Raw genomic sequence first — 11,842 nt, forward strand, 5'->3', positions numbered from 1 at the left:
TTCAGACTGAATGTTCCGTTCTTTGTGTGGAAAATGGTTATATATTTTTTTGGAGTTGAATCCTGACGGAATAGCGACGTTGTTGTCAGTCAATTGCCATGGCAACGAATCTGATTAGCCTACACAGAGAGCGAGAAAAGAAAGGTAGAATATGAGTTGTTTTTAGTTATTCTTCAGTAACTTCATGCATTGTTTACCCTTTGCTGTGTCGCGCTGAACTTCATTAATACACCTCCAGGTTTTGTCTTGTTCTACTGCGGCGGCGCGGTTATGAATCGCAAGTAAGAGCAAATCTTTTCGTCCGCCAGCACTGTGCGCATGCGCGAAATATCCGGACGTAAACAATAACACGAGTCGCGTGTCTGTAGTTACGCTCTTGCTCGTTCCCTGTTGTTACTCTCCTGAACGGATCGTGGCGGTAACGCCCCAAATTGTTGCTTGCCAGGGTGAAAATAAACTTTTGGGAGCAAGCTACGATGACTCATGATGGAGAGCACCCGATTTGTTTTCTTCCTGTTCGCAGGATTATTACATACAGGTGAGCTTAAGCATCGCTGCTGTACAGGTTTATCCTGTATGTTTTATCTGCGATTCATTCACTCTGTTCGGATCGGATCCGTTCTTCCGGTGCTTTGCAGAAAAGCGCATGCGTGCCGAGACTTGCTGGAAGGCGCATTGATCATGCACATTCATAAAAATAAAAAAAAAAGATATCCGATTGAAATATGACCGATGAGTCTACATTTTAAATATATCATAAGTAACACATTTCTAATCCATGCAATGTCTTATTAAGTCCAGACTTAAATCTGGCTCAGAAATTGTTGGAAGACTTACAGATGATCTCCAATCCAGCCTGACTGAACTTCATCTCTGTTGCTAAGAAGATACACATCCTAAAAAAATATTGGCAGTTGCAATTGTAGTGAAAAGCTTTTGGGGTTTTTTTCTGGTTTTAACATAAGAAAAGTTTGACAGGTGTGAGTCATTCACTTCTGTTAAACAATGACTAATGCAAAACAAAACAAAATAAAAAACTTAAATTACAGAGAACGATGGGGAAAATGCGGCTGGATCGGTCAGTTTCACCAGCAAGTGGGGGCCAATAATATGATGAATGAATTTCAGGGGCAGCCATTGAAATCTTCTTTGCTTTCCAGTGTTTCCTGCACTTATTATACATGTGGTCGAAACCCAGCACACCAGGATAGCACAAGTAGGAGAAGATGCTCAACTCAGCTGTTGGTTTCTGGGTAGTAACGGTGTCCAGGAGGTCATATGGGAGAAGCTCTCGGGGAGTACGATGCACGGTGTTGGCTCCTACAACCTTCTTTCTGGTGCAAAAGTGTTTCCACCCTTTAAAGATAAAGTTCAGTTTGCATACAGTGGACTGAAGAACAGCTCCATAATCGTCAAGAATGTAACAGAGCAGGATGTAGGGTGTTATCTCTGCCTGTTCACTTCCTACCCTTTCAGAAATCTGACAGCTGAAACCTGTCTGAGGTTCAATGGTGAGAACCTGAAAGTATCACAGGTTAGCTTCTATAACTAGATGTTAATGCTGATGTCTGTTCTCCACACAGAGCTACATGGACCCTTCATTGACGTCAGAAGATCATTAATTCCTCCAGGGTCACTTGTGACCTGTTCAGCCACAGGTCAGCCGGCTCCCACTGTGACACTGACTGTGTCACATATGGTCTACTACTCCCACTACAACCCCAGCTCAAAGACCAACACCAACGGTACCATCACCATCACCACCACAGCTCTGCTTTCAGCTGTCAACAGCACACTGGTTAGATGTTCAGTGGAAGTGGGCTTTACTGATCCCAGAGAGCTGCTGGTCACCGTTCCTGGAGTCAAAACGACATCTGGTAATAGTCAGGAGCTTCCTAATACTCTCATTTGGTTATTGGTTAGTGACTGATGACGCCTTCGTGATTGTAAATATCTAAATCTAATTTTTTTTTTCAGGTGAACAATCTCAAGTCCCCAGTAAGTTTGTGCTCAGATTCCCACATGTTGATTTTTCTCTTTGTTCTGCTGTTGAAACACATTTCATTTTCCTGAAGAATGGACGATGACTTTTGTATTGCTGATGTTGCTGTTGTGTATGTGTTTTTGTCGGCTCAGAAGAAAATATAAGAACAGGTACTTCACTTCAGTCAATGATTTTGTTGTTGTTTTGCCAAGTTAATGCCCTGGAAACATTTTGTTCTTGACTGTTTCATTGGATTCCTTTAAGACACAGAAAGGATCTGGAAACTGTCTTGATGCAGACGATGAGATGTAAGGATTTCATTCATTCACTCCTCAGTTACTCAGATATAGTTGTTTCTGTTACATTCCATGCTAATATGATCTACTCTGTGTGTCTCCTGCACTTTAAAAGAACATCAGTGTGGAAGTAACATATTGTTTTACAGGCACTAGGTGTGGAGAACTCTTCGTTACCAAAGAAACATCTCAGACCGCGAACATCTGAAAAACAGAGACAAGCCAGCGAGTCCCAACCATAACCATGACAACAGGAACCCAAAATTTGAACTTTCTTCCTGCTAAATAACTGCAGCTGTAAGTTTTGTGGCCCAGATCAATTGAATTAGAGGCGTTTGAAGATCTTACGCAGTATTTTCTCTTGTAAAGCAATAAATTCTATTTTAACTGATGGTGAAACTGACCCTGAAGCTATCAGTGTGTTTCACTGTCCTGTTCCTCAGTCGGTAAAGTACTTGTGACCACTCTGTCTCTCTGTAACGGTACAATATGAGACGGACCGTCTGTGAAAACATCAAGCTCCTCTGTCTTCTCCTAGTGCTATCTGGAAACATCGCTGTTAATCACAATCTTATGTAGAAGAATCAAATAAAAAAACTGGAATCCCCAAGGTAGTATAATTAGTCCTCAGTTATTTATTATAATGATTAATGATATTTTTAGTAATATAGATAAATCTTTTGGTGTTTCATTATTTGCAGATGATGGTATTATTTGGAAGAAGGGGGAAAAAATCTAGAATTTGTAATTAGGAAATTGCAAGAGGCATTACATAATATAGAAACTTGGGATTTAGATTCTCAATGTCCAAATCTAAATTAGTTGACTTTACAAATAGGAAATTGAATCTTAATGTGAATCTCAAATTGTATGGGGATGTTATAGAAAGGACAGATCAAAGTAAATATTTGGGTATATGGTTTGATTAAAAAAAAAAAAACTTACATGGAAGATTCATATAGATAAAACTGTAGAAAAAAGTAAAAAGGTTTTAAATATAATGAGATGTTTGAGAGGCAAATTAATGCTAATACAGTTAAAAACTAAAATCATTAAATATTCAAGTATATTGTACTGGTGCAGAATAAAAATTGTAAAACCTGTTAAAAATGTTAAGCGCAATTCATGTGTTTTACTTTTAGCGTTCAAATACAAAAGGTCTGAGAAAAAGCGAGTGTTTGAGTTAAAGCACACACTTTAAAAAAAAACAACTATAATATGGTTTAGATAATCAAAAGCCATCTGTGAATAGATTTTGTCATTTGGCAAAATTCATAATGTTAAACTGAGCTTGTTCAAATAATCCTTGTTCAGTTTAAAGCGACATTATGGCCATTTGTCATGTACTGAGTTACTCAGTGACACCTGAAGTATTGCATATGAAGTATTGTAAATGGAGTATGTTCAGAAGAAGAATAAACTTTCCTGTTAAGCTGAATGTGTGTCTCTTTTCTGTCACATGTACCCTCAGCCCATCCAAGGTGGGTAATAGCTGTCTCAATGTTATAGTGTCACAACATGACAGTTTTAGGGTTTGTAACACACACAAAAAAAATTATATATATATAAGTCACTTTACCTTTAAGTTCTGTGCTCACTTATATGTTGAATTATTCTAATTTGTTAATCTATTATAGTTGTTAAATGATGGCAAACGCAAAATCAAACTGGATATATTGGGACCAAGGAACATTTTTTTTTAAATGAATGATTAATAATTAATAATGAAATTTCTAGTTACTGTGGAACAGTTAATAGATGTTCTTAAAATATTAAATAAGTAATTATATAAAAGAAGGGTTGCTAAAAAGAAAAAAAACCCGACATTGCAGCAACAGTTTGGATCGGTGTGATGTAATATTTGATTTTATTTCTGAACGTGAAAATATGCACAAATCCATCCAAAGAGAGGCAGGTGGAGCTCCAAGCATGGATGTAGAAAACAAAGACTTTTGTGTTTGTTTTCTACATCGCAGAAATGTACATGCTGCAAATCTCCCGGAGAGACATTTCCAGAATTAAAAGTTGATCAGTTTGGGTGTCTGGAAGCGAAGGGAAACACCAAGTCGCAGCTGAAGTCATGAACGATGTTTCTCATCACCGTTAGCAGCAGTGGAGTCAGTGACACGTCGAACCAGAATCAAGTGACTCATTCACAGGTTCATGTGTTGCCTTTGAATCATTTGTTCTCCACGTTACCGACGTTGCGATGCCGCATGGAGGACATGTGTCTAATTTTGAGTCTTTTTACCCTCGGAGGATCATTTCACAAAGGTGAGAACAAACACTGCTCAAGCTTTTAGTTCACGAAGTTGAGTTTTTGTTTTGTTTGTTTTCTAATGTATTCCTATGATGAAAGCATTTGTTATTCATTCATTCATTCATTCATTCATTCATGAATAAATAAATAAATGCGATCCGATCTGAATTAACTCCTTCGGTACTCTGAGATCTGATGATTTGGACCTAACAGAACCTTTTTTAGTTTCACTAATGAAACAGTTCGATCCAGTTCTCCTAACAATGCTGGCACGGAGCCAACACGCCTGCTTCAAACAGATTCTGCCCTTTGTTTCTTACTACAGTCATTAAACCGAGGGGAAGGAATTCATGTTTAACCTACTAGGAAATTAATTTCTTAAATAAATGTACTTCTAATAGTTTTACTGCTGCAGACTTTTTACCTGTTGAATAATATTTTAAGTAACGTGTCGCTTCAATTCCCGTCTGTTGAGTGGCGTTGTTTATGGAGGAGGGCAGTAAATCTATAAAGTACATCTGCAGGTTAGATGTTGGGTGAAATATTACAGTAACTAACTCTGGGTCTTAGTTTCAAATGTTTAATATTTACAACAACAAAAAAAACTTTAATTAGGGAATTTGTTTCTTGTACCTTAGTTAGATCTTTTCTCTCTCTCTCTTACTACTTCCGTTCTAAAAAAAGTAAATCTAAAATTACAATCCAGGATGTACTGGGTGTTTGAGGTGTCCCTTCGTCAAATACTTTTTTTTCTAGGTATTTTTTATTATTATTGAATAATAATGCTGCTTGGTTTAGTTTACATTTTGCAGATAAAAGTTAGGTCCAGAAGATGTTGAGAAAAACTGTTTTAATCACATTTACTGCAGTGGAATACACAATAGTGAATACCACATCTAGACTGTTCAGCTTCTAGTTAAAGATTATCTGGGTAGGTGTGTTTCTATTTAACTGACTTTGTGAAATGCAGACGGTTTAACTGCCAAACCAGACAGGAGGAACTGGGATGTCTACACTAAAGGAACAACAGACCTGGAAAGACGTGTTTTAATCACAATAGAGTTCCCAACAGAAACATAAAAAGCTACACTTTGGCTTAAGTCACACTAAATAAAAGACTCAGACTTGACTTAGACTCTGGTTTTAGGACTCAGATCTTCAAAACATTTATGTCTCGTAACATTTATTGCACTAAGCCTCTGAAAAGAACATGCATTCATTTTATTGTGGTTCACTTATAAACGTTAGGGATGATGTTGCCTTACGTTTATGGACAGTCAGCAGAGTGTTGAGCAACAGAATTGCTTTTTAAGGAACAGACAAGAAGATCATAAGTCAGATGTTGCTTAATATCACCAAGATTAACTGTGAGAAAACAAGACAACATTGTGTTGTGAGATCCTAACACCAACTAACACCAACTGATAACGTTTTGCTGCCGTCTGTATTTTACCGTTAAAGTCTGTTTCTCCTCAGTGTTGTAAATGTTGCCAAAAAGTCCTGAATGTGATGTTGGCTTTTAACGTCTGGTCTTACGCATTATTAAGAGTATTATATGTATTTAAATCAAATGTTATCTGTAGAAAAACACAACAGATTTCCTGCTGTAATGCATTAAAGACATGAGTAAAAATATATTTTACAGCTTCTAGAACCACATTAAACTGCAGTAACTCAGTTCTGACTTCTTGTTTATGATAGTTGAGGAATGTTACCTGTTAATAACGAGGCTTCGGTCCACTGAACTCTCCAGACTTGTTGAGGCAGATCTCTCTTTTAGTTCCCCCCATAGTATTATGACCAGGTGTTAGTCTAGATTTTCTTGCTACTGCTGCAGACAAAAAATATCCCAAATTCCTGTTTTTATAAGAGTGCTCTCTCAAAATTATAATTTTATCGACACATTTGATCAACACCATCGAGCTGCAACTTCCCTGATAAAAATCCAATGGAAGAAGCACTAGTCAATATCCCTAATTAATAAAAGACATTGGGGAAATGTGGTCTAACTTTGTACATTTGAGAACTGGATCATTTTATTATATCTTTATAACCAGGATATGCAACTAGATTATTACAAATCTATTTGTTGGACAGCCTGTTCAATGAAATCCCGACATCTGTATTTTGAGAAACTAAGAACTCATTGAGGGTTTTCATATCTTAACGTTTTACTTGGGGCTGCCAGAAAGAATAAAGAAGAAGTGAACCAGATTCGGTTTCCTTCTTAATATAAAGTTGCGACAAACATGATTGTTTCTCAATCCTTGTGATTTTCCATCCTAAGAACATAGAGAGAGAGTAAATCAAAGCACTTTTATGGAATGATACATGATATAAATAAAGATTTCCTGATCCATTTTCTTTGATTATGTCCTGCAGGTTTAGCAGTTTTGATCCAAACCCAGCAGACGGTGTTGGCAGCAGTAGGAGAAGATGCTCCTCTCAGCTGTCGGCTCCTGGAAACTAAAGACGTCCAGCAGGTCACCTGGCAGAAAGTGTTGGAGAAAACAGAGAGGAATATTGGTTCCTACAGCCAGTATTTTGGTGAAACAGTGAATCCTGGATTTAAAGATAAAGTTCAGTTTACAGAAGCTGGACTGCAGAAGAACTCTATAGTTATCAGGAACGTTACAGAGCAGGATGCAGGATGTTATCTCTGTCTGTTCAACACCTACCCTGATGGAGCTCTGATAGCTGCAACCTGCCTGGAGGTTTATGGTGAGAACCTGACTGTGTAAATTCAAAAATACTTTATTCATCCCAAAGGGAAAGTTGAATGTTGTAACTCATATTATTCAGGTTCCTATAAAGAGAAGCTCATGACTCTGAGCAGAAAGGGTCTCATGTGACCGTCAGCATTTCAGCAGTTCTAGAAAACCCTCTGACTGGAAACACTTCACTTTCATTGTGTAACAGTCTTGTGAAGAGGATGTTCAGGATTGTCCATCATTTTCCTGATTTTATGAAGAATCCTTCGTTGCATAGTAATCTCCAGAACAGAACAGAACCAGCCTCCTTCATCTCTGATGCTGCTGCCCCAACACATGACAGCAAAAGATGACGCTCTCAACAACAAACTAATAGAAGATATGCAGCATTTCTCTGCAAACACTGAAGGCTCTAGCTTCCTTAAGAAGTAAAGTCTATTCTGTCCCTTCTTGTAGCTTTACTGTTCCAACTCCAGTCCAGGTTGGTGTCCAAGCGAACACCAAGGTATTTATAATCCAGAACCACCTCCACTTCTTGAAGGACAGGAAAACTGTCAAACGAAAGGAGGATAGGATGTCTGTTTGGCTGGGAACAGGAGAGGAGGATGATGAGGATGAGGATGAGGATGATGATGATGATGATGATGATGAGCTTGTTCCTGAACTGAATCTTTTGAAGAATGAGTTCAGCTTATTTGCTCTGTTCAGACTTTCATCTGTCAAATTCTCCTTTTTCTTGAAACTTGTGATCTTCTTCATCCCTGACCTCACATCTCTAATATTTTTGGATTTGTCAAGAGAAGGTCTTGCTTTGAAGATGTGTGCATCTTTGATGTTTACATAAAAAAAATAAAACATCCAACATCTTGTTTTCTCTGGTAGAGCAGCTGTCCAACTGTTGAAATGTAACTACAGCAGATATTAAGGCGTGACTCAAGCTCACAAATGTTGCCACAAATAATGTCTGTAGCTTAGTAACAACTGAACTGATGGAATTACGCATCGTCAGTAACAGCTGAATGGGAGCAGTTGTCAAAATAACACTCTCTTGAAATCTCTTGGTAAATAATATGGATGGAAACTTACTGCTAACATGGGTTCCAGAAACGACACGTCGCAGCAACATGTCCTGGACGGCACCACATGTTGTTCATAAGCACCGCTAATCCACCTCCTTTGCTTTTGCAGTTGTTCTTTAGGTTTTTGTCTGCTCCGATAGTCAGAAAGTCCAGTAGAGAAACAGTGAAGTCAGGGATGCGACTGATCTTGAAGCCTAATACTGATTTACATAATACTGATTTACCAATACTCTAGCTGGGTCTTTGTTAGGCCTCCTTTTCAACTGATTTGTGGCTACAGTTGAGGTATTTTTTTAGGCTTTGCAATGTTTGGCAGTTAGTCCTGTTGTAAGCTGTCTTCCTGTTGTGGCTGCGCATCATGACAAATGCCCAAGAGGAAATCAGCAAAACTGCTTCCAAACTGCAAAACAATCAAAACCAGAGGGGGATGTTTAAAAAAAATGTTTCCGGCAGAAATGGAGGAATGAAAGTTTTAAAAAAAAATAAAAAAAAGTCACAGAGCTACTCCAACATGCTACCTCCTAGTAGGTACCAAGAGGATTACAAGGTTAATTTCTATAACTTAATGTCGACCATGATCTCTGTTCTCTCCCAGAGCTGCATGGACCCTTCATTGACGTCAGCAGATCAAACTCTCCTCCAGGGTCGGATGTGACCTGTTCAGCCACAGGTCGGCCTGTTCCCATGGTAACACTGACTGTTCTCCATCAGAACCTCAGCTTCTCCCACTACAACACCAGTACAGAGACCAACACTAACGGTACCGTCACCGTCACCACTAAAGTTCTGCTCTCAGATCTCAGCAGCACACAGGTTGGATGTTCAGTGTCAGTGGACTCTGCTGCTCCCAGAGAGCTGCTGGTCACCGTTCCTGAGGTCAAAGATTCGTCTGATGATGGTGAGGAACTCTTAGAGGTTCAGTGCCTCACAGATATATTCACATCCATCAATCTTTTCAATTTTGACACAGTGCAACCACACACTTTTGTATTGACCAACCAGTGGGAGCATAATTATGAAGAGACCATATTACCAACAAATAAAAACCTGGAAGAAGTGATATTTGTTTTAAGTATCTTGTGTCAATATTTGGTAAAATTCCCTCCAGTTTGCATTTTTATGTTACTAATCTCTCTACCGACATTTTAGAGACCAGAATATTTGTATGATTTTTCTCCATCAAATTGTTCCATCTCAATCAGATTGGATGAAGAGCTTCAGGTTTGCTGCTGGAAGATTAACGTCCAGAAAATCAAATTAACAATCTACTTAATTTTTGATCTGCATAAGGAAATGGCTCTTTGGTATGAATAGATAGATGAATAAACTTCACTTCTCAGATTTCTGTTGAAATGGAAATGTATGTATCGTTCTCCTTCCACTTCACATCTGTCTATCATTGTGCTCGTTTTATAAAATCTCTCTAAAATACACTAAAGTTTGGATTTGTAATGCAACAAAATGTGGAAAACTATAAGAGTAAATTGGTGTGTGTGTGTGTGTGTGTGTGTGTATGGTGGACCTCCATGGTTGTGATTACCTTTGGGCCCTGTGTATAAACTGCAGATCACTTTGTGATTGTAAATGTTTGAATCTCTTTTACCAGGTTTGAATAACCAATCGGATTCAGATTTCAGAGGTTTCAGTAAGTTCATGTTCAGATTCTCACATGTTGATTTTTCATTTAGTTTTTTTTTTGTTTTTTTTTCCGGTAAACTCCATTGAGATCTGGATCTCATTTTCAAGAGGGACCTGGGCAGAAGTCTGCAATACACAGCAACCTGGTTACAAAATAAAACTAATTATTACATATGCACAAGTGTAAAACAATAAAAAACAATTTAAAAGCAGTGACACTGTTTCATAGAGTCTCGTTGCCTGTTTTTAAGAACTGCTCAAAATGAATCCATTGAAACCAGTTCTGCCATCTTGAGTCCAGATTGGAGCTGATTCCAGGCAGAAGGAGCCATAACACTGAATGCTTGCTTCCCTTTGCAGTTCGAACACGTGGAACTTGCAAAAGAAAAATGTTATTTGAGTGTAAAGAATGGGAATTAGTAGATCTATGCAAGAGAGAAAACTGTTCTGTTGTTGAAACACATTTCATTTCTTCCTAAAGGATGGCCTCTGATTGTTGTATTCCTGATTGTCCTGATCTGTATTTGTGTTTTACAATTCAGAAGAATATCTCAGAACAGGTACTTCAATCAAACAATGTTTTTGTTGTTGAGTTTTACATCATTAATGTCTCAGATTTGATTTGATTTACTAACTAAATTCATTCCCAGGAATTTGAAAGCTTCAGAGAACGCCACAGACAATCAGAAGTAAGGATTTTATTCATTCATTCCTCAGTTACACAGATGGAGATTTATCTCATCTTTTACATTCCCCTGTAAAGTGATGCATACTCTCTATTTCCTGAACGCTATAAGGCAGATTCTTTTCTGTTCATTTTGTTTTTAAGTCTGGACAACCCACCAGTGTCGACTAAAGACGTCAGACTACGAACACCAGAGAGGCAGAAACAAAACAGCGAGTCCAATTCATCACAATAACAGAAGCTCTTCGTTTGAATATTTGATTCAAAAGGAGTGATGGGGGAATTATTTTAAAATTTTCCAAACGCATGGTGTGATCAAATAATTGTTAACTTGAGTTATTACAAAAATACTGTTCATGTCAGAAATAACTTGAAACGGTCACTACAGGAGATTCTAATATTCCTCAAACATGAATGTGTCAAGTATGTGTTTGATGCCAACAGTGACTCATCAATACCTGATCAAATTGATAAGGCAGCTAAACCTGAAGTTAATTGGATCAAAGCCCGTTACCAAGTTCTTGTACCAATGACTAGATACTCCATCAGTGTTTGCAGCTACTAGTCTGATTAGATCTTAGTGTTGTATTTCTTTTTTAATGTAATTGTGCTTTGTTTGGTTTTATACTTTTTTACTGTTTTTATACCTCTTTTTTTAAACAAAAATAAGTCATTTTACACGTCATTAAAAAATCTTTACGGCTTTTGATCAATGTTGCAGTTATTGCTAAGTACTAACTGCAATAATTTTTGCAATTTAAAAAAAAAGAAATAAAAATCAAAAAGCCTTTAATTAAATTAAAATACACATTTTAGTTTCTGAATGTATTTCACACTAAACTTGAAACTGGGATTTATTTGCTTTTTTACTTTATCAGGTGAATGATGTTGATGTTAATATTTGTTTTCTATTCTCCTGTAAGATCATTAAAATGTGTTATGGTCTTTATCTTTGTGGTTCTGTATCTTTGATATTATCGCTCAAGTTCAATATAATTTACCATCTCAAGCCACTGACAAACCATCAAGAAGTATTTTCAAAGACAAACTGCTTTCTGTCTAGACTACAGCAGCTTTACATTGAAGCAGAAATGTTTCATATCATGCATTCAAAAAAGATGTTATATTGAGCATCACCTTTTGAAGAGATGTACACCAAAAACAGGGTGGTGTTACTGTTCTACTTTGT

General features: G+C 37.5%; 2 protein-coding genes across 7 annotated transcripts; both read left to right on the plus strand.

Annotated features, from left to right (window-relative positions):
• Positions 1-327: 327 nt before the first annotated feature.
• LOC114140204 (OX-2 membrane glycoprotein-like) lies at positions 328-3,718 on the plus strand. Of its 4 annotated transcripts, XM_028009929.1 has the most exons (7): positions 329-538; positions 1,161-1,511; positions 1,584-1,877; positions 1,978-1,998; positions 2,076-2,154; positions 2,249-2,292; positions 2,430-3,718. In XM_028009929.1, the coding sequence occupies exons 1-7, from the start codon at positions 484-486 to the stop codon at positions 2,486-2,488; spliced, it is 903 nt and encodes a 300-aa protein (XP_027865730.1). In that variant the 5' UTR covers positions 329-483; the 3' UTR covers positions 2,489-3,718. The 4 variants fall into 4 exon arrangements, 3 of the variants coding, with proteins under 3 accessions (XP_027865732.1, XP_027865730.1, XP_027865731.1); XM_028009931.1 differs by lacking the exon at positions 2,076-2,154 and having other exon boundaries at positions 328-538; positions 1,584-1,846; XM_028009930.1 differs by lacking the exon at positions 2,076-2,154 and having other exon boundaries at positions 332-538.
• Positions 3,719-4,282: 564 nt separating this feature from the next.
• Positions 4,283-11,421, plus strand: LOC114140200 (OX-2 membrane glycoprotein-like). 3 transcript variants are annotated; one of them, XM_028009924.1, is made up of 7 exons: positions 4,297-4,554; positions 6,923-7,261; positions 8,926-9,228; positions 9,937-9,975; positions 10,450-10,528; positions 10,619-10,657; positions 10,798-11,421. In XM_028009924.1, exons 1-7 carry the CDS (start codon positions 4,368-4,370, stop codon positions 10,886-10,888), a joined length of 1,077 nt encoding a protein of 358 aa, XP_027865725.1. In that variant the 5' UTR covers positions 4,297-4,367; the 3' UTR covers positions 10,889-11,421. The 3 variants fall into 3 exon arrangements, with proteins under 3 accessions (XP_027865724.1, XP_027865725.1, XP_027865726.1); XM_028009925.1 differs by lacking the exon at positions 9,937-9,975 and having other exon boundaries at positions 4,298-4,554; XM_028009923.1 differs by lacking the exons at positions 10,619-10,657; positions 10,798-11,421 and having other exon boundaries at positions 4,283-4,554; positions 8,926-10,508.
• Positions 11,422-11,842: the final 421 nt, after the last annotated feature.

This window comes from Xiphophorus couchianus, chromosome 24, assembly GCF_001444195.1.
Source record: "Xiphophorus couchianus chromosome 24, X_couchianus-1.0, whole genome shotgun sequence".
Lineage (NCBI taxonomy): Eukaryota > Metazoa > Chordata > Actinopteri > Cyprinodontiformes > Poeciliidae > Xiphophorus > Xiphophorus couchianus.